A 22,136-nucleotide genomic window follows, 5' to 3' on the forward strand; every position below is an offset into this window, starting at 1 on the left:
ATAGCTTTGTGTGGAAAAGTAACTGCCTGTGATTCAGAAACCTGTGGACCCCACTGACTCAATTGATTTTTAATTCAGCCTGGCATCACATTTTCATCAGCGATGGTTGAGGGCATCCTGCCACATCAACAACGTGTCTAGGTATGTTGTTTTGATTTCCAACCAAACAACTCTACTTTTGTGTTATCTGCCCAGGGGTCAATGTTCCAGAGGTGTCATGCCTGACTCTGCTGTTGTTTTTCAAAACTAAGCCATGTGGCAATACACGTTTGGGGGAAACTGTATTTTCTCTTGGCCACACAGCAGATTTTCTAGGGTTAAGAACAGTTGATTTTAGAGCGACAGTTAATTGGAGTTGACAAGTGTTGACTGGAGAGTTGTTTGTTAACTCACAGAGCTGATATAGCTCTTCACGGCTGATAAAGCTGTTCAAAGCTATAATAAAAGCTATAATAAAACATAAACATAAACACATCACACGTCCTAATGTGGATTGTTACACTCAAGAGTTGAATTGACTGATGATACTGCTGTGGACCCTTCCAAGAAACCCATTTTTCCAACATTTTATTGTTGTTGTTGCAGAAAAAAACCTAACTGCAATTTTTATGTTTCTCTTTTACATAATTAATCGCTTGCATAGTCATTTGTGTCTTGACTGACTTTCACGACCCTTGGTGCCTGCATTATTTAACAGCATCCAACAGATTTAGAAATGTTAGTTTGTGGGTACTTAAATCCAAATGCACGCACTCTCATTCATATGTAGCCTACACAAATCTACAATGTTTGTTATTTATAACCAGAAACAAGTGTACTGGCAGGGCATGCAACAGCTTTTAAATCAAGGAAAAAACGTCACCATAAGCATTTGTTGATCTCTCTGTGTATACAGCTTTGTATGCAGTATTGTAGCATGGTGTTCCCACTGATCAACAATCAACCATAGAACAGAATGATATAGGACAGACATCAGGAAGAGCAAGACACACAAAAACAGATTAAACAAACAGACATAACAGCCTTCTTTTATATAATGGTTACCAATGCATGTGTACTGTCTGAAAATTATCCTTCAAGGTAGCGCATATACATAAGAATAAAAACTGGAGACGCCAGAATATTTGGTAATTTGCTCCCTGGTTACATCATTTAACATCATTACAGTTTTGATAAGACTTATCAGCATGGTTAGAACGTGTCTTTGACCAATCAGATGCTTTGCTTAAACTACAGTGTCCGTTACATAAACATCTCTTAATCAATTTGTCGGCCTCAGCCTACACAGCTGCAGAGGAAGTTGCACAAGAAAAACAGACACACACACACTCATAAAATATTTTTCCAAGCGCACAAGCTTCTGTCCGACGGAGAGAGTTACTGCATCAAAGTGAAATCATGTCTCCTTCGAAGACAGAAGAAGAGAAACATTCATCCTGGCAGCAGCACAGTTCTCAGTCAGCAGCTATTATATCTTCAGTGAGTTATGGGACAGAATTACAGGAATTGCGATCCCAGAGATAAAAAAAAAAAAAAAAGATGGTACAGGCGAAATAGGACATCATTCCACTCTTTTACTGGACATTTCAAAAACAATCAACAATGAAAGCTAGGATATGGTGATGTGGCAGCACATACTGTAATAAATTTTAAGCCTGAATCTTATTTTGCATTTGATTTCAGTGACTGGAAAACAAATCTAATTTCGTTTTTTTTTTTTTTCTGGATACAAAGGATCTATCTTTCTGGATAATTAAACTGGATATAAGAACAACTTTTAATGGCAACATATTTGGAGTTGAATGTGAATTTAAAGTGAGCATCCAGTAATTCATTTATATTCATTAATTTAATCTATCTATCTGGCTAACTTTCTAGCTATTCTGTGGATTCATTCATTCAATATTCTATGTTAGCTATTTCCTTTATTTCTTTATTACCTGTACTTGACATACTTTACTTCTTTGGTATTGTCCGTCAATTGCTGCTGTGGCACCTGAATTTCCCCAAGGGGATCAATAAAGTGCTATCTTATCTTATCTTATCCATTCATTCATCATCATGTTTGTTTGTTTGTTTACTGTTGTATTACTGTTGTCTCCTTAGGCCACCGTACATGAAATCCCCCTCTAGCTCTAACAGAGTCATCCTGTCAGACAAACTGGGAGTCACAGTCTCTGAATGTGCAGGAAGAAGGCATCGATTTAATCCCCACTGATCAGTACGAGTTCGGGAAACGCAAGCAAGTCTGCTCCAGTTTCCTTAATAAGCTCCACTAAGTTCTAATCACGTGGCATCAAGTAGTGCCATAAATGTCAAGTCTTGAGTACTGCTGACTCTCACACAGTTCCTTGGACAATTTTTCAGAGCATTTACTGAATGATGACAATGGGTTGGGTAGACTGAAGCAACCGAATGTGTACTGTATGTTGTAAGCGTGCGGAAAGCAACTCCACAGATATTACTCACAGTCTCTCTAGGGCAGAGTATTCTGAGAAGACACTGTCGGACAAGACTCGGATCTCATTGCTCCTCAGGGACCTGCAACAGAAACCATGAAATGAAATAAAACACGCCACACATTTCTGCTAAATAGACAGAGTGCACATACACTCAGCGGTACAGGGAAGGGATCAGAACAGACTTGAACCCCCCAAAGGTCCTTCTGTCCTGCGCTCTGGAAAGGTTACAGCACAGGAAGATAATAAAGGCGTAGCATAAACTTAAAATGGAGGTAATGAGCAATAAAACACAAGTGATGATAAAACTTAAAACACATTCCATCAGGCAAGTGCAAATAAAGACAGCAGTAAATCTTCAGCAAACAGGCACCAACTGTCACCGACTGTCATTGAAAGTTAAAGATAAAAATACAACAGTTCTTTAACAAGATTGTAAAAATTAACCCTTCCATCTGCAAATGGCATTCGGATACAGACAACTCCATGGAATACACTAATAAATTCCATTTAAACACGGATTTACAAGGGATAAAAGAAGAAGAAGAGAAGAAAAAACAACAATGCCTAAAAAGCAAGGCCATTAAAACAGATTCATCAGGGAAACATGACCAGTAGAAACAAAAAGCAAGCCTATTAAATGGGTCTTGAGTCTTGAGACCTTTTAAAAGAAGAAAAAAAAAGAATAGGAAACTTAATTTCTTCTGACAGGTAATTCCAAAGTCTTGCAATGCTCCTGCTCACAGGGTATTGGAGTAATATAATTAGATGGTGGACCATATTTTCCTGTAAACGTGGTCAATCAAATATTATCAGGTCAGAAAGATAGCCAGTGCAGAGGAGGTAAAGAAAAAGTAAAAAAAGCAAAAAAAAAACAGATATACATTTTTCAGAGGTCATTAGCACTTAGATAGTCAATCAGGTGTGTATAAAGATTTTTTTCTAACTCTTAAGGTAGGACTGCAAGTTTAGAAAAAGGCAAAGTACTTTTCTCCTCTAGATTTCTTCTCTAGATTCGTTTGCAAAGTACTGAAGAATTCAGATAAGCTCCCTATTTTTTAAAACAAGGTTGAACAAGTGCCTATTTAAAATTAGGGGACAAGAAGGTAAGGAATAGTTAAGAGAATGATTAGGCAAATGGACCCCATAACCTTGAGAACAGGTAGAAGATACAATATTATGCAGACTTTCTGCTCAAGTAGTATTAGTATTCAAATAGCTTAAGGAAGAGTACTGCAGGAAAGATCATGTCAAATATAGAGGGGGAACATCGAGGGCTTGGCGCTGGAGGGGTGGAAGTAGGTTTTGACAAATTTTAACAGGAGAGCCAAAATGAAAAAGTAGACCTAACTTTGATCAACTGTTGCAAATATCTAGATCTCCTAAAGAGCTCTTACATGATATATATATATCTGCCCAAAATGCCAGTTATGCCTGTCTGGCTCCAAGCCCTTGATGTGATTTCTACTGCTGTAAAACTTTTCAGTAAAAAATAACATGAGCACAGCACCATTTATTTAGGACAGAGCATTTACTACACTGATTATGGTCTGGGATTATGGGATCAAACTGGAGATATATTTTTTCTCTTGAATTCTTAATGTTGTCCTATTGCATCAAGTCCTTCATATTGCTCTTGTTGAGTGAAAACCTTGTATCTAAAAAATTTTAACTTTTAAGGAACTAAGTAAATCAGCCTTGTTTTCAGCTTGAAGCCCATTAATTTCTTCAGTTTATCCACTTGGTTTTCAAATGGTTTCATAAGCCGAAGAGGCTGTAAAACTTTCCAAACCCATGCAGGACCATGAAATTGCTCAATTAAAGTTTTCATATAAATAACACCAAAATTGGAATCACAAGGTTTTCAGCCCACAGTGACAATATGCTGTTAGGGATCATGTGAAGTGCTAGACATTCCATTGCATTCAGTTGTTCCTGCAATCGCTCTTCATGTTGTTGATCGTTTATTCAGGATTTAACTCTTGTTTTTGTTTTCTCTTCACTTTAACAGGCGCCATAATGTCCAAGGTGTCCATGCAAACCATGTATCACTTGACTTATAAAATAATTAGCCTACATGTGAATCTGAGTGATTGTCTATATTAAAGGAGAAAAAAAAAATATTTGCAGTATTTGTAATAGCCGTAACTTGGTGGTTTTCATGTTTTAATTTCACACCCCATTGGATAAACTCATAAATACATGGTGGTCAAGCTAAAAACAAGGCTGTTTCTCTTAGTTCCTGAAAAGTTTACAGCTTGGCAATACAAGGTTTTCACATGACGCTGACAGTGACGATATGCAAATGTCAGAAACACCCAAATCCTTGGGGTGCCCTGGTGGCTCACCGAGTAGGGCGTGTACCATAAGGCTCAGTCCTTCCCGCAGCGACCCGCGTTCAAATCCAGCCCGTGGTCCTTTGCTGCATGTCCTCCCCTCGCTCTCTCTCCCATACCTTCCTGTCTTTCTCTCAAATAAAGCATAAAATGCCAAAAATAAATCTTTAAGAAACGCCCAAATCCTAATGCCACCCAGGAACAATATGTAATATTACATAAAGGTCAAATGCGTGCCTATGATTAGGACTTTTGGCAGACTGCAAAAGATTAAATGCCTCACTGAAGTCCAGGGATTCTTGTGCTAGCCCATGATGAAGGCAGCAGATGTGATTATTCAAGTCACCTTGAATTTGAACAACTTTGCTGTATTTAGCCATAGACTAAGAAAGGAGGCTGGGCATTTCAATAATGTCCTATTTGGTTGCAGGGTGATTAATCAATACAAAGAGAATAGGAAGCTGCTTATTGAAAGTAAAGATAAAACATTCAAAGGATGAGAGCTCCCTAACACATGCAGCACTACACCTAAGGGTGATTTTATAGATAACCACTCCTCCACTATAGTCATTTAGGACAGTTGGGTTGGCTTCATTAAGTGAGGCATAATAGTTAGGGTACCGTATAAGCAATTTTCAGTCAACTTGAGGAAATCAATGGACCAAGAGATCATTACAGATAAATGACTTGTTGCAACAGAGCAATCAATAGTTTGAACTTCCTTACTGAGATAGGCCAAAATGGAAGGGAATGGATACTAGCTTGTTCAGATTCATGCTATAAAGCAGTGATTCTCAACTCTTTTCATAACAAGGCCCTAATTTAGTCCACAGTAGAGCCACAGACCCCCATTTAAAATTAAATGCATTAAATTAAATAATGCTGAAGTTTAACAATTCATCAGTTTGCTGCGGACCCCCTGGAACCCCCTCAAAGACCCCTGGTGGTCCCTGGACCCCGTGCTGAGAACCACTGTTATAAGGCGTCAAACTAGACGCACAGAGGTCGAGGAGCTAACATGGGTCTGAATGGTAAAAATGGGAAAGGGAAACACAGAAAGGGGGGGCAGTGGGAGAGGATGAATCAGGAGAAGCCGTGCAACACTAGTCACGAGTCCTGGGGGGAGAGTCAATGGCACAAGGCTGAACAGTGTAGGTGTATGAGTTAGGCTTTGTAATAAGTGGGAGATAAGTCAACCGCTGAAACACCACAACCCATGTTCCAGTCTGAGGGAGAGAGTGCCACTGTAGCCGGGGTAAAAAACCTCTCTGTTCAGGAAGCCACACTGGCCCCACAGGGAGGGCCAGCAGTCCACAAAGTGGCTCTTGTTGTGACACAAACTGGCAGACAACCAGCTGTATTGCAAAAAAAAAAAATCCTTCTATTTCTCTCTTTTAGTTTAATTATTTTGTTTTGAAAATGTTTAATAAATCCAAGGGTCGTAGAATTTTCTCAACCCGTAGAGCAACCAAGAAATCCTTGCACATAAAACAAAACTCACACAACAATATCCTACATACAGGATGACATTTCTAATTTGTTTTTCCTTGGCTGTTATTTCTAGAATTGTCTGAGAATTGTCCTGAGAAACTCATCTGGAAGGTGATCACATATGTTAGGGTACGGCTTGATTAGAAGATCTGGAAGACAGATTTATGTTAGGTTTTGGTATTTGTTTCAACTGATGCATATTAGGGATAGAAATTTCAATAAATCTTGCTTTTGATGAAATGATGTCACCTGCTAACCCACTAGCTGGTTACTCTGTACCTTTGGAGAACACACTGGCATGCATCAATACACACAAGCATACACACACACACACACTCAAAAGACGGTGGCACTTACAGCCAGGTAACATTGGGAGAGAGTTGAGGAACGTCCCGCAGGTTGACCTCCACACACTCCACCTCTGTCTGTATACAGTCACAACTCTCTGGATACACCTGCAATACTACACATGTGCACATGGACGTGCACGCACACACACACACGCACACACACACACACACACACACACACACACACACACACACACACACACACACACACACACACACACACACACACACACACACAAATTAATATATAACCTTCAAATGGCATTTATGGATTTTTACGATAGAGGCTTATCACAAAATGTTTAGAGTAGTTCCCAGTGGTTATGTGGGACACTCCACCATCCCACCAAAAGCAAAAGAAGTCATAACGTTATCACCTCTTCCTCCATGACAAAACAAAGAAAATGCTGTATATTGCACTGGCAGTGGCTTATTATACTGTACAGTAAGTTATAAAACAGGGGAAAAAATCAGGGAGGAAGAGGTGATGACGTTACAATCTTTCCTTTTATCGTCACTCGTCCAGCATGGAGGTGTGTCCCTCAACAGTAGGAAACTCTCACAAAACATTCTGTAACAAGCCTGTACTGATAAAGCTGTGGACACACACACACACACACACAGGACAAAACTGCGTACTGACACACATACAAGCATATAGACACACACATGCACACTTACAACACTCATCCAGGAAGGAAAGGTCCACAGGATTGGCTTTCTGAAATGTTCGACCAAATAAGTCTGCCCATCCGATGTTGTCCCCTGCAAAACCAAACAAGGGAGAATTATCTGCACATCCTGCTAGATAAAATGCATTTGGAAGAACACACAGTTACAGTAGATGCTGTTGATTCTTTATCAGCTCTAAACAGGGAAATGTGTAATACAAGATAAACTGTATTTGAAATCTCTAAACTATTATCCCCAGCATAGGGGCATTTCGGGGGTACATTGTTCCAAAATACAGTGTTCTCTCTCATTAATCATTGCACACAAAAGCATTGATGGAAGCAATGTCTTTGCAACTTGATATACTTGTATAATTTATAAGCTCAGACAGATTTTGGACTGGCACCCTAAGAGGTCAAATTTTAATTAAAAAAAAAGAAACATGGCTCACAGGAGACTACAGAAGAGAAGCTGAAAACACAATTTCTCTGACTAGCTGAGCTGCTGCTGGACCAAGCCGGACTCTTTAGCGCCATGTGCACAAGAAAATAATAAAAGGCCCCACTATACATGGTGCAATAGTCTCCCATCCGTCTTTTCACTGCTAAGATAACAAAAGTGTTTGCTTTCAACAACATAACCAAACATTGAATTGAATTAAATTAAATTAAATTAAATTAAATTAAATTAAATTAAATTAAATTAAATTAAAGTACTTATTGCTAGTGCCACATTGTGCTACATTGCTTGACTTTGCTTATTAAACATTACCCAAAATGAATGAACTAACACAGCAGCCTGTGTATTGTAGTAGCATAAAAGTGCCTTTTACTGCCCTGGCTCACATTATTTGATAATAACTTTTTACACAGCACCAAAAATGAATGAATAAATGGACTTGAATGAATGAAAACAGCAGCCTGTGTGTTAAATAAATGGTACACGCTGAGTGCCATCACATTAAACTATTGCTTTTCTAAACATAACACAAAATGAATGGGTATTTCTTGAGAATAATAAGATAAATTGATTTCTGAAACATTAACTTTTGTCAGTGCTGACATTTTCCTCTTGATAACACAGTTAGAGCTACTCACACTCAATGTCAGCACTGCTGTTGCTGCCTGTTAACAGTATGATCAATGCGTGGTGATATCTTTGACAAGGCAAACACTGTGTCATCCTCAATTCTCAGTCTTGCTATGATTTAGTTTTCAGGGCTGTCGAGGCTGAGATGGCAGCTTCACATAAATATGAAGTGCTGAATGGTGTGACGTTATTTATACTCAGACCAGAGTGTCTCCAGAGTGGAATCAAACAGTAAGTCTATGAGCTCTTCCATGAGTTTGGATGAGTTGGTGGCTGGAAGCTGTGTTGGAAGCTTAAATGTCCTCAGTGAAGAGCTTGCTAATCCACTGATAAGAAGCCTGCTCCTGTGAGAGTGGAGGAGAGTAACTGTTTAACCTCTGCAGCATCTTTGACAGGTGCACAGTTAACATGTCAGCGACTCCAGATGAGCCACATGTTTTCTGCAGTTTGTTTTCTTTTGAACGCCTCGATCCGTTCACGCTGGGTAATGCTGTTTGTGTTTCCACCCGGCATTGTTCCGATGACCTTATTTGTTTCACTGAATATGTCTGCAAAGCTAAGTCGAGAGAACCACTTCAAAAAGTCTGCTAGATCAGGCGTCTTTTCTGACAGAAGGCTACACAGCTCCTCCCTCAGACAAAACTAATCCATCAGCATCCGACCACAGGACAGCCACCGCACCTCTGTGTGCAAGAGCAGTTTAAGGCTGTGAGTAACCTGGAGTTTGTGGCTCTGGTTTGGACAAAGATAACAATGTTCACAGCGATTATCCAAAACTTCATCTAGGCTTCGTTCCATGTCCTTCGCAGCAAGTTCACCTCCGTGGAGAAAGAAGTCCATAAAAGTCGCACACAGAGCGACCTTTATCATCCTTTGAACTACCCCAGAGTGTCTGCCCTTCATGGTCGCGGCTCCGTCTGTGCACACTTCAATGCAGTTAGTCCAGTTTATTCTATTGGATTTCATAAAATTATCCAGTGCTTCAAACAGATCTTTTGCAGGTGCTGTTTGCTTTCCTTAGTTCTTTTCAAAACAAAAAAGATCCTCCTCCTTTATTTCCTTTTCCCATTCATTGTTCATTGTGAGAGCCGCTCAGTCAGCACACTGTACTCTTCTGTCCTCAGACTCACCTGAGACGTAGCAACTCACAGTGTCGTCTGATATCGGAACTTTTTGATTAATTGCTTGGATGTCTCTTTTCTCTATCTCAGTTGCCCATGCATAATCAACTCTTCCCCAGTAGCATGAGTCTTTTTGTGCACAGCTATTTTCTGGGCCACAGTATAGGATATATTTTGTACATGCCATGTTTTGTCTGTAAATGTCTGATCTACTTGGAGGGCGTCATAAGGCATCACAGCACTTGAGAGCAGACGACACTTTGTGGCTGAGCTGAGCCTCTGCTCCCGGGAAACCATAGTTATAACAATCATCATATTTTCAACGTTTTGTCTGTCCAGCTGAGCATTTGTGCCTTTTATTGCTGACTGTGGCCTCAGCACTGTGCGTTGGCCCAGGGACTGCTGCATTCTCATTCTTCGATGAAGCACTAACTGAAGATGTTGTTGGCTGATCTCTGTGTTTCTGGATTAGCAGACACTTGTTTGGATGGTCGAGTTAAAAACGTATCTATTCTGTGTATCGTGAAGGAGAAACATTGCCAAATGTAGCTTTGTGCATGTGACATGGAAATTAGGCTATGTTGATCAATTAAAATACTGGTGGGATTAATGGTCACTGCATTAGATAATTCATATCATTATATGTAAATTTGAGCTGATGTGTGTTAATTATCTGGTCTAATTTTTTCTGACTTTTTCTGACTGAATGGCCAATTTTACAGCTGTTTTTGGGGGCGTTGATAGCAACCAATGACAAGACCCACCAGCTGTGCAGCCAGTGGCAGGAAATGTGTTGGGCATTTTTGGGGAAAAAAATAAAAACTAATGAATGTTCATCATCTATTTTACCACCTTATATGTAGATTTGGACTGCTGTGTGTTAAATTTTGGGTAAAAAATCATTTTTGATTTGATGTTTATTGCTGTCCTTTCGATATTTTCCCATCACCTTGCGGCCCCCCGTTGAGAAACACTGCTCTAGCTAACGTCACTGACTTAAACACAAGAGATGAGCACATTCAATGGTGGTGGAGGCTGTAGCATGTGTGTGTGTGTGAGCCAATGCTACTCTGAAACCCACATATGAAATCAAATCATAGATGGCATAATAACACTATAATAACACTGTAATGAACAGACAAACAACTACCTTTGTGACAATATGCACAAATGTGTTTCTAAAAGATATGGGAGATCTGGGAGTTTCATATCTTCTGTATTACAGTACAGCATATACAGCAACCTCTGTCTATATGACCTGTAACCTTTCTTTTCAGTGGTGGATATCCTAATTGGCAATGAAACTCACCACTCTTTCTTTAAAGCAGGAGTTGGTAAGTTTTCAAGAAATCACTGTTTGTTTGGACATCTTTCCCACATTGTTGCAGTCTTCTGATACTACCAGTTTTTGCAGTATAGGCCTTCTATTTGCAGCTCAAAGATATGTAAAAGCGAATATGTGTATTCCATGTTAAACATAGTTTTACAGTGGCACAATGGCGCTTGCATTCTTAACCAAGCTACAAATAAACTGTGTGATAATGATTAGTCCCAATGGCAGAAAAAGTTAAAAGCTTCAAGCTGCATTTTTTGTGTCTGCAGGTGGGCATGTGGCCTGAATGATCTCTCTCAATAACTGATGATGTTTTAGAGAATGTCTAAGTCTTAAAATATTACAAACTACAGCTTTGATGACATTATTATAACTTAGAACCAAATGACAGCATTACCCTTTATTTTTCCAATCAGCAGTACAAATGAGTTTCAACTGCAAAACAACCTCAAACAAATTCACATTCACTATGCATCACCATACATTTGCATTTGCACAGACAGACACACACACACACACACACACACACACTTACCGCAGTGACGCTCATCAGCTCCGTTGGGACAATCTTTGTGTCCATTACACTGCAGAGCCTGAGGGAGGCACACACTGATGTTCCCACAGGGGAACTGTCCCAGGGGGCAATCAGCCTCTACCTCTGCCCTGCTGGCCACCATCGCTGCTGCTACAGGGAGAGAGGGGAGAGAAAGGGAAGGAGAGGGGAAAGAGAGAAGAAAGGTAAAAGAGTGGGAGCTAATTAGAGTGTGAAGAGATAGAGAAAGAAGCACTGTCTCCTTAGAGTTCAATAGCACTGAATTTCAGTACTCAAACGTTTCTTCCAGTCAGAAATATGTGGAAAGAATGTGATGTGACACCAAGTCATACAAATATCCAGTTCAACCAAGACATACAAAAGGTGAATATAAACTATCAACTTAGAGGCATTTTCAGGGGATGTGGGTACATTTCTTCTGTCCAAATCAGTTATCACTGCTTTAAAATGAAGCTCATTTGTGTGCAAAACACAGTCAGGCATAAGGCTCTTCAGCTGGCCCAAAGAGCTATTTTCTGCTGTGTAGTCATTTCAGCCAGCTGTCTCTCTGGACCTCGACTGGCTTGCAACACAAACCAAAATCGCTATTCACATCTGGTGAGGGTGGGGGGGGACATGCAGCCTTCTCTTCTCTTTATTGCCTTCTTTCTACTGACAGGCTATATGAATAGACTTCGAGAAGCTCTTTCTCCTATACTTGGCTATTTTCTTTTCTAGCTAATTAATGCTGTGTCTTCCATGACATTTTCCATGACAAGTCAAAACTGGTGAGGCACAGAAGCACTGAGAGTAAGAACATGGAAGATATAGAGAAGTGTGAGTGGGGAAGAGTATATGTATAGGTTTAGTTTTGTGAGTGTCTGTGTACGTGTGTGCGTGCATGTACAGGTATATGTGACTGACATGAAAAGAGAGCCCAAGAGCCGAGTGTGTTTACATGCAAACCAGGGTTCAAGTTATGTGGGAGCCAGTGGGAGCTGAGCTCCAATAAGGAGCATAAAATCATACATCTGTGGGGGTCGCAACCATTATTTTAATCACAAATAATGCATTTTTCAATCTAATGAGTATTATTTACGTTAACAAGATAAATAGGCTAAAAGAAACATGTTTTCCAAAAGAACTACGTACGTACGTAAAAAAAGTGGGCTGCTGTGTGTGTGTGAAAGTCTTGGACCATGTAATGAGAAGTGAAGTCTCTCTCTCTCTCTCTCTCTCTCTCTCTCTCTCTCTCTCTCTCTCTCTCTCTCCCTCTCTCCCTCTCTCTCTCTCTAAAAGCGCACCCGTTAGGCTATTATTACCTCTGCCGAGGAGGTTATGTTTTCGGTGCCGTCTGTTTGTTTGTCTGTTAGCAGGATTACGTAAAAACTACTGACCCGATTTTCCTGAAACTTCGTGGAAGGGTGTAGCATGGGCCAAGGAAGAACCCATTACATTTTGGAGCGGATCCGGATCCGACTCACGAACAAGCAATAATAGCACGAACGTTGGCGGAGGTCTGCGCTCTCCGACTGCCCTTCTAGTTTATTTATTTATTTGTCTCCGCCCCTAACGTTAGTTATTTTAGAGACCCCACAAAGCTCAGATTATAACTCGAACCCAGATAATAACTAACATCTCCAATATCATATCCAGCATATTGATATTTATATATGTCTTCATAGACTGATCGAGAAGATTCCTCTATAGTTTAATAGTTCTTTCTTTAATAGATTAGAGTTCTTTCATTGACTCGATCTTGAGGCCCTGGGAAGACAAAGGGCCTCAAAGCAACCCACACTCAACTGGATATAGTAAGCTTAGAGAAATCTCACTACTGAAGGACCCATGTACAATGTGAAGAACAGTTGCAAGAATTGAAAATTGTTGCTACCTTTTCCCAATAATTTCCCATTTTTCTTTTCTTAAAGTTATTCTCTTACATTACCTTCTAACAAAGAAGAATTTGTTAAATTCCTCCTATTCGTTGTCAGTGAGAAGCTGTAGTATGAGTGTGGTGCTTGGCTCTCTGGTTTCCAGGAGAGAGTTGTTGACTATAAGAATGGCATGTACTTGTCTTGAAATGGCTTAAACTGAGTAATAATCCCCTTTGAACTGAACTGTTTCCTTTATATTAATTTAGCTGCAGTGGCTGCCCACAACTGGAAAACTGAAAAATGTAAATACAAAGACAATTCAGAAAATAAATATGTATAAACAATTACAATTTCAACTACTATTGTCTTTATATCAAGAAAGAGATATCCAAATAAGTGCCCTTCTTTAACTGCAATCTCTAATGAAACTGATCATGAAATGGATCTAAGAGTGAACCTGGGTCTCAAAACAGAAAATACCATCGTCACCCACATCTACAAAAAACTACAGGAACACTGATATAACCTCAGCTAAAAGTCATTTTGACTTACCTATACGCTTAAAGACGTTTTGCATAATTTTCATATGAATATATATTTCTCTCAATTTTGATTGGGTAACATATCTATTATGAGCAAATGAGAGCATTAGTAGAAACAAATACAGAATGTGGACAATCCCATGGTGTATATAGACCAACTTAATTAGCGCTTTATTTGAATATGATCTCATCTCTCTGGGTCCCTAGTTGATCAGCTGCCTTCATCTCTTCTATTAGGAATACAGTGACCTTAGGCTACTTGACTTCCTAATGTTAGCATAGTACATACATACATAAAAGTAGGCCTACTGATACATATACATATACTGCTGATACAATAAAGTATTGCTTATACAACACTGTGCTTATTAAGTGAAATGCCAGAGGATGCTATATCTATATCACCATATATCAGGGTATCACAGCAGTTCATGAAGGACCCAGAAGTATCTTTTCCCAAAGGGAGACATCATCTAAATGAATTCACATACAAGAAGAGGATTATGGGATCTGAGTGAAAAATTGATGCTAAAATGCTAAAATGTATAGTTAAAAGTATAAAACATCCTTTTATTAATTTGGTACTGATAAAGGAAGAACAGTCTTGATTCATAGGAAATTATTTTTTACCAAACTGTGACAAAGTTTGATAATGCCCAATGAAATGTCAAACCCTGATTTGCCTCAATTTGAATCTTAAAGAGCCACAGTGCTGCAGTGCCAAGGTAAAGAGTAACATCTCTGTAATTCAGAATGAAATGTCTTCAATTTGTTAATACCACACAAGAAGTGCCATCATAAAAATCCAAGAGAAGAACATGACTTTGTACATACAGTACTGTGCAAAAGTCTTAGGCACTCTAGATTTTTTATATAAATTTAGAAGTCTTAGATGTTTATTTGTTTTCTGCATTAGTGTGCCAGTAGACTAAACCTTTCATTTCATTAGTTTTGAAAGCATCTTCGCTTTATGGATATCTTTGACATATGCCTAAGACTTTTGCACAGTACTGTATATAAGAAGGGAAGGTTTTTCAACATAGATTATGTCATGCATCCCCTTGTTCTTCACCAAGATAAAACCATTCTTTACTCATGTAAAGACCCACGTTGTTAAATTTGAACAAATCAGCCATTATGTACAAGGGCAGTAGCAGCTCACATGATGGTAGCAGATAACAGAAATGGTACAGCACAAACAACATGCATTTTACTGCTTGATTTCGGTAAAGAAACAGAAATCTTGGGCATAATTGTGTGGCAAAAAGGGAAAGTAATAGAAACAGTGAGCTAGTGTTCCTTCTATTGAATAGGTAATCAGCATATATTTCAACAGGTTTGCTAAGGTTAAAATTCACTGGGACTGAAGATGTGCAATACTTCCATTCATCTGGGATGGGGGACAAAATAAACACTTACTATAAACACTTAGATTCTCTGAAGGAATTACTTGCAGGTGGAAAATAAGCATTTGGCATCTTTTTCACACACACATTTTTTTTGCAACTCCAATCAGAGGAACAGGGTGATCCTGCCACTCCTGCCCACCATTTGCCAGAGGGGACCGGGAGGGAAGAGAGAGGGAAATGGGAGAGGAAAGAAAAAGAAAAGAAGCAAAAAAGCATAGAAAAAGGAAAAAATACTTAGATAAGAACACTAAAATAGTCGAATATGTGGGTTGCCGGAAAACAGAAGATCCTGAGGGGCCCGAGAACTGCCCATGACTCACTCATTGATAAGATTATTTTTTTTGTAGGAAGGCTTGGCATTGATATATAACACTTATGCGCACACTTCCACATTCATGCAGTCACGACACCAAGTCACACTCCCACATGTGCACATGTGTTTGCCCATGCACGCACACACACACACACACACACACACACACACACACAATGTTAATGGCGCATTAAACTTGGCGGGAGAGTACTGTGATAAGTCTCTGCTTGGCAGCTGTGGCACTGCTGAGTCACAGAATCAATGCCCTTCTTAAATTCACTGCATTGTCTCCTTCATCAGCCCTTTGATGGACGGGTGATCTGTCCAAGACATTTCCCTGCCTTCCACCCAATGTATTCTGGGACAGGATCCAGCCCCGCCCCCCATGACCCTGAATAGGAAAAGGCAGGTAAAGCCACTGAACAAATGAATGCCTTCATCTCCTTCAGCAGCCTTGAAATGTGGACCCCACTGGGATGGACTATGGTACCATTTAGTGTTTCAAAAACAGTCAAACATCAACCTAGTGAGAGATTGGGAATGAGAATTAAAAGTATTCTAAGTAGTATGGACAAAAGGACACCTTAGTGTAAAAGACGAAGGCCTGCAGTGGCTTTGTACTTGTGCACAGGCTTGCAGGCCTAACAAAGTCAAACTTTTTACACACCAAAACCCACTGAGTGACCGTCTAAAATAAAATATCACAAGATTGGTTGTGTTTCCTCCTCTGGTTCATTATCATTGTTTACATCTCAGCGTCAACATCTTGTGGTCAACACTTTCAAATTAATTGTTCCGTGGCTAGACTATTTTCCAGCAAAAGATATAATAAACTGCTTTGTTGCTCTTTCTCCACAACCATGTTGTTATTCTTGTTCTCTGAGTTTGGGTCACTGCTATTTCTGGTTTCCCCAGATATCATTAAGCTCATAAATCGTCCACCGACTCCACTGGAGTGGAATGTAAATAAACAAAGCAAAGCCGCACTGAGTATACATACATTTGCTTCACGGTATTCGACTGTGTTTGTATTTCAGTTAATTTTGACTTCATTGTTAGTATACTGTGCACCTTACACTCTTTTCCAGTCATTGACCAATTCACCGACCCTCTTATCCACCTCTCTCTCTCTCTCTCTCTCTCTCTCTCTCTCTCTCTCTCTATCTCTCTCTCACGCTCTCTGTGATGACTGAAGATATTCTGTTTACAGCCCTTACAACTCAGCATCTCCTTGATCCATTTTTCAGTCACCCAGGGTGTGTGATTCAGAAATCTGTGTGAATCAGAATGGATTTTAACATTTTGTAATACTGCGGCGGTGAGTCTAGCAAAACACGGAAACAAAAAATACAGGTGTGTATTTATGTGTGGGGAGCAACTTTACTTTGTAAATTAGTGTTGGTACATTCTCCCTCTCATAAGCTCAGCCAACAACAACAGACTGATTGTGCTGTGGATAAATTTGCGTCCGAGGCAACCCTAACAAATTAACATCATGCTGCCTGTCGGAAATATCTGAATCAGCCGCCCACATATACACTTCAGACAGAGGGGATGTGCCAATTATCATATTGTAGAAAATACAAATATCTAGATTTTACTTCGATTCATTTTTGAGTTACGAGGCAGGTGTTCAGTCTCTTTCAGAATCTGCAGGTGGGGCTTTGGGAGGAGGTGTGAAGAAGATGAAGGTGTGTAAAGATCTTGGATATCACTCTTACACCAAACTATATGAAGCATGCATTTGTCCTTTACTAAATTATGCCTCTGGCATTTGGGGATTTAAAGATCATACCCAATGCCATGTAATCCAGAACAGAGCCATTCGTAGTTTCCTGGGTGTACACAGGCTTACCCCACTTCTAGCCATTAATGGTGATATGGGCTGGGAGCCATGTGGAATAAGGCATAAGGGAAACATGTTGCGGTTGTGGAATAGAAACTAGAAGAAAGAAAATATGATATTACTATACTGCATGGTGTTTGTGGAATTTAGTAAGTCTTAACTGGCAGTTTCATTTCGTGGATGGTAGGGAGCATCATCTGTACCTGTTTTATTTAACAGTCTGTATAAATGTTTATAGCAGGCTAATTACTATAACTCACTCATGAAATATGCTGGGCAGATTTCTGCTGCTGCAAGCCAAATTACACCCAGCGCTCCAGTGTCGTTCTTTTGATACCAAATTGTTGTAATTTACACACACTATACTGCAGTAACTGTAAGCAGTAGAACAGTAACTCTAACCTGCATACGTTTGGCTATGCCTACAGGTGAATGAACAATGTTATGTGAGTAGTTGGGCAGGGGGTTATGTGTGTGTGTGTGTGTGTGTGTGTCTAAGAGGGTGTGGGCAATCCACAATCTCGCCTTTGGCAGCAAAAAAAGGCCAGAGCCGGGCCTGCTTTCTCTCTCAGTAAATTACCGTCCTATTCCGCTAATAACAGCACTCAGTACCCAGCAGGAACCTGGTCGCTCACTTATTCTTTCTTCCTGTTCTTGTAGCACACACTGAAGACAAAGCTCTCATCAAAGTTCACCCACATTCTTTTCTGTTCTCTCTACTCTCTTTCATTATCTCGCTCGCTCTCTCACTCTACGTTCCCTGCTGTCTCTTCTCTCTTCCTCTTCTCTCTCTGATTTAACACTACCACCAAGCTTTGAGGAGTCAAATGAAGAAAATGTCACACTGGAAACAAATGTTATGTAAATGACTATCAGCAAGTTGCCCTTACCTCAATAATAATGAAGGTTTGGGAACACCTGGGGCAAAAGTACCTGACTGATATTCAACTAGACCAGCACCAGTTTGGGAGAATAACTCAGTGGAAGACACATTTTACAGTCCTCTTTGTGGATTAAAGTTCCGCATTTAATACAATCGTTCCCCAGAGGCTCTTTGGCGATGTCCTGCTGGACTGTAGACTTTTTACAGGACAGGAAGCAAGTGGTGAGAATTCATGATAAGTTCTCCAAGCCTTGCACTCTTAACACTGCTGCGCCTCAAGGATGTTGCCCTTTCTCCTTTCCTATACTCCTTGTATAATGATTTTTGCACAGATTTTGAGTGTGCGGATGCCTTTTTCAGGTCTATAATTGTCCAGGTCCAGCACCCCAACCAAGCCTTATACCGAGTGAGCATGTGTCTTTTCTTCAGTTTGACTATATTCTTTGTATACCGATGACTGTACAGCTCTTGATGATTCACATCTCTCTCACAGCACTCACATCGTTCCATAACAGGACTTCCCTTGCCTCTTTGATTTAAGGAGTTGGATGTGCTATCTAAACATCGTTAAAGTATCAAAACACACGGTCGCCAGCTAAATCACAAATCACAACCCATATTAGCAAACCAAGCCTCTAAACGAGCCATTTGGACTTTCTGAACTTTGTGGCAGGTAGAAGATTTTAAATTTCTAGGCACAACGATTGCTGCTAACTTGAAATGGGGGAGTAGTGTTCAAATTTATGTGAAAAAAAAGCACCTCAGAGGTTATATGTTCTGAGGCATTTTAAGAAATTGTGTGTACACCATGGTTCAGTTTTATAGGTCAGTCCTTTTTCTAGACAGTGTGGTATGGCAGTCTGACCTCCTTGGAGAGGAAACGACTGGAGAGAGCGGTCCAGATTGCATCCTGGATGACAGGTTGCACTCCTCCGCCTCTCACCTGTGCTTTTCGTTGTGTTCTAACCTTTCCCTGAAGCTATTCAGGCTCTGAACAGTTAATGGTCTAAATTTACAGGACCCTAGCTAGGGGTGAATGATGAATGAATGCACTCTTACACTTTAGAAACACACACAGGCTATTTTATGCTATTTATGATCTTAGCCTCTTTTTATGCTATTTATTATGTTTCAAGTCATTGAAACATAATATAATAAATAAATAAATAAATAATGAGGGTTTTTTTTATGAGTTCACCAAGACAAAAGCCTAACAACCTTTGGCTGTAATGGCAATAAAGTTGACTTTTGTACATGAGGAGATTATTTCAGCTATTGTAAACTGTGAAAATTTAAATTTCACTGTGTGTTTTGTGTCTGATACATTGCATTGGAAAAACACTAAACAGTGACGTTGCAAAAGGAAGAAAAGAAATATGGGTAATGCAGAGTCCAATTAGAGTCCAATTATTTGGGTGAATATTTGAATTAAATAAATCAGAAGGTAAATAAGTGTTATTCTTCATTTATCTGGCCTATTTTTGATCCAGCCGGAACGTATCTTATATCTCATCATTGGCGGGGAATTGTAATTGAGGGAATACCTCATCATTGGCGGGGGAAGAGTAAAAATGGAGCGGTGGCTATCAGGTTGCAAAAGGAAAGCTGATAATGGAGAATCAACCTCCACAAGCGAATCATCAGAAGATCAAAATGAATCCGTGAAAACAAAAAGGACTGGTAGAAAGTATTCAAGTGAGTACCTATCGCTGGGATTTACAATTTACAATATTGGGTTGGATATTGTGAAATTTTATGTATAAGCGTTTTATTATCCAGTGTCAAACAGCCAGGATACAGGCTTAACAATTCACTATTTGCACTTAATTTCGTACATTTGTTGCTTTACAAATTGTTACGTGTATGTGGATGGATTATTAATTTGCACTGCATTGCCATATGCCACATGTTCTGTTTATGAAATAAAAAATATACAGGGAAATTGTTGTGAAGTTGTGATTAAAGGGTTGGGTGGGCTGCGGAAGATTTTCAGATTTCAAATTGGGCCGTGGCAAGTTTGGGAATGGCTGAGCTATATAATGGATTTAGCATTATTAAACTGCACTAACTCAATTCTAAATTCTAAATATGCACTCAAAATAAAACTGTTAATGTCAAGCAGCTCAGTGGCTCCTATGCATGGTTATTATGGATTATCAGGGAGGAGGGACAACGGAATATGACTTTGTATGACTTTGACTTTGTCATCAAGGAAAAGTCTCTGCTGGCAACTATGTTCTATCGCCTCTCTGTCTTCCAACTCTTTCTGATAAACAGCTTCATCACGTCATTCCTCATTCCGTGACTGAGAGAAAGACCAAAGGATAATAATTCTCTCTCTACAACTTCATCTTTTGTTAATGAGTCAGACCAATTAAGTATTTAATATGTTGTGAATTCTGAGTTCTGTGCATCTAGTCACTTTAAGACAGTATTTTAGCAAGTTAACATGCAATGTTTGGTATGGATGACAAGACAACAAAAACCTTTATAACAAAGCAGCGCTTAATGGAAACAGATAAATTCAGAGATAACATAGTAAAGTTACTGTATCATGGGAATCTTAGTAGGATAGTCTGGATTCATTGAGTAATGCAGAAGAGGAACATCTGCTCTATCAATTTTAAAGCCACAGTAAACAATAATAAACGCTCAAGCAAACATTTGCCTTGCACTGACTCCTTTAGAGGCAATCAGGTCGAGGGTTTTAAATACAAAGCATTTGTGTATAAAATCAGTTGTTTGATATATTGAACCCTGGGGCTGCAATTTAATACTATTACTTTATGCACATTGCTGCCGTGAAATATACTCTGATATGAATTCAGGTATGTTCAAGGCTTTCCATAAATATTCAAAGTTGTTCACTGCCTGTGTGGGATAAAACATATTACCAAAGTGGCACATCGCACCTCAAGTTGGGTGGCACAGTGTTCGCAAAATCCACAGTTTTTCATAACATTTTAAAAGCCAGTGGGAGCTGTGCTAGTTTGTCTCAGAAGTGTGTGACCTAAGTGACTACTGCTAACTGTAATGTGGTGACTGTGGTTCGTAGGCAACAATTCTCTGAACACAAAGCACTCATGATGTTCTAAAAGGCTACTCTTGGTTAGTCTAACAGGCCTCTGCTTCTAGCTACAAAAACAAAACACTTTGAAACAAGTTGAAGTTCTGCTTTGATCTCGGTCTCTTTAGCTGTCTCTCTCCCCAGTCATCTCTCATCAGCTTCTTTCTCTTATTTAAAGTTTTATTCTTTACACATTGTGAGATGAACACATGCAGTGACTTTGAACACAGCAAGAAGAAAATAAGTACTTTGTCTGAGACTGGCATTGCATAGTGAGCATAGTTGTGCTTGTATGCATGAGTTCCCGACCTTGCATCCATGTGTACACCAGCACACACACACAGACAGACAGACAGACACACACACACACACACACACACACACACACACACACACACACACATGTCTGAGATGTGCAGGATCACCAACAAAACATACACAGCAAACTGTCCAGGGTTAATAAATCGTTTTTTTCAGGGTCAATAATTCGGTGTTGACAAGTGTTAACTGAAGAGTTGTTTGTCCACTCAAAGCATGGATGTATTAAAGAGCTGATATGGCTCTGGGCCAGCTGTTTAAACTATCTAAAAGTGTTAATTTAACACTGGTTTTCACACTTTCAGAGTTAAATTATCACTGACGATTTTGTTGCGTATCCAAGAGTGATTTATGTTTACTCCTTAGGCTGAAATACTTAAATTTGTCTATTCTCTGTGATTTAACGCTGCATCTTTATCTCTGTCATCAAGCTGGAATTAGAGGAGTGTTCATAGCAAAAAAGTTGATATGAAAATCAGCAGAAACATTATTATTTAC

At 39.5% G+C, this 22,136-nt stretch overlaps 1 protein-coding gene across 1 annotated transcript in view; it reads right to left on the bottom strand.

The window, feature by feature from the left end:
• The window catches only part of rxfp2a (relaxin family peptide receptor 2a), a 38,870-nt gene extending 27,342 nt beyond the window's left edge, over window positions 1-11,528 (bottom strand). The window contains exons 1-4 of the mRNA XM_071531151.1: window positions 11,387-11,528; window positions 7,318-7,401; window positions 6,644-6,749; window positions 2,470-2,541 (exon numbers count right to left, since the gene is read on the bottom strand). Coding sequence (XP_071387252.1) covers window positions 2,470-2,541; window positions 6,644-6,749; window positions 7,318-7,401; window positions 11,387-11,528 — 404 coding nt within the window. The remainder of the gene's footprint in view (window positions 1-2,469; window positions 2,542-6,643; window positions 6,750-7,317; window positions 7,402-11,386) is intronic.
• Window positions 11,529-22,136: the final 10,608 nt, after the last annotated feature.

Source organism: Centroberyx affinis, unplaced genomic scaffold (assembly GCF_046629955.1).
Source record: "Centroberyx affinis isolate AG114_WGS23_722 - 3 ecotype Tasmania unplaced genomic scaffold, CSIRO-AGI_Caff_v1 ptg002045l_1, whole genome shotgun sequence".
NCBI classification, from domain to species: domain Eukaryota; kingdom Metazoa; phylum Chordata; class Actinopteri; order Beryciformes; family Berycidae; genus Centroberyx; species Centroberyx affinis.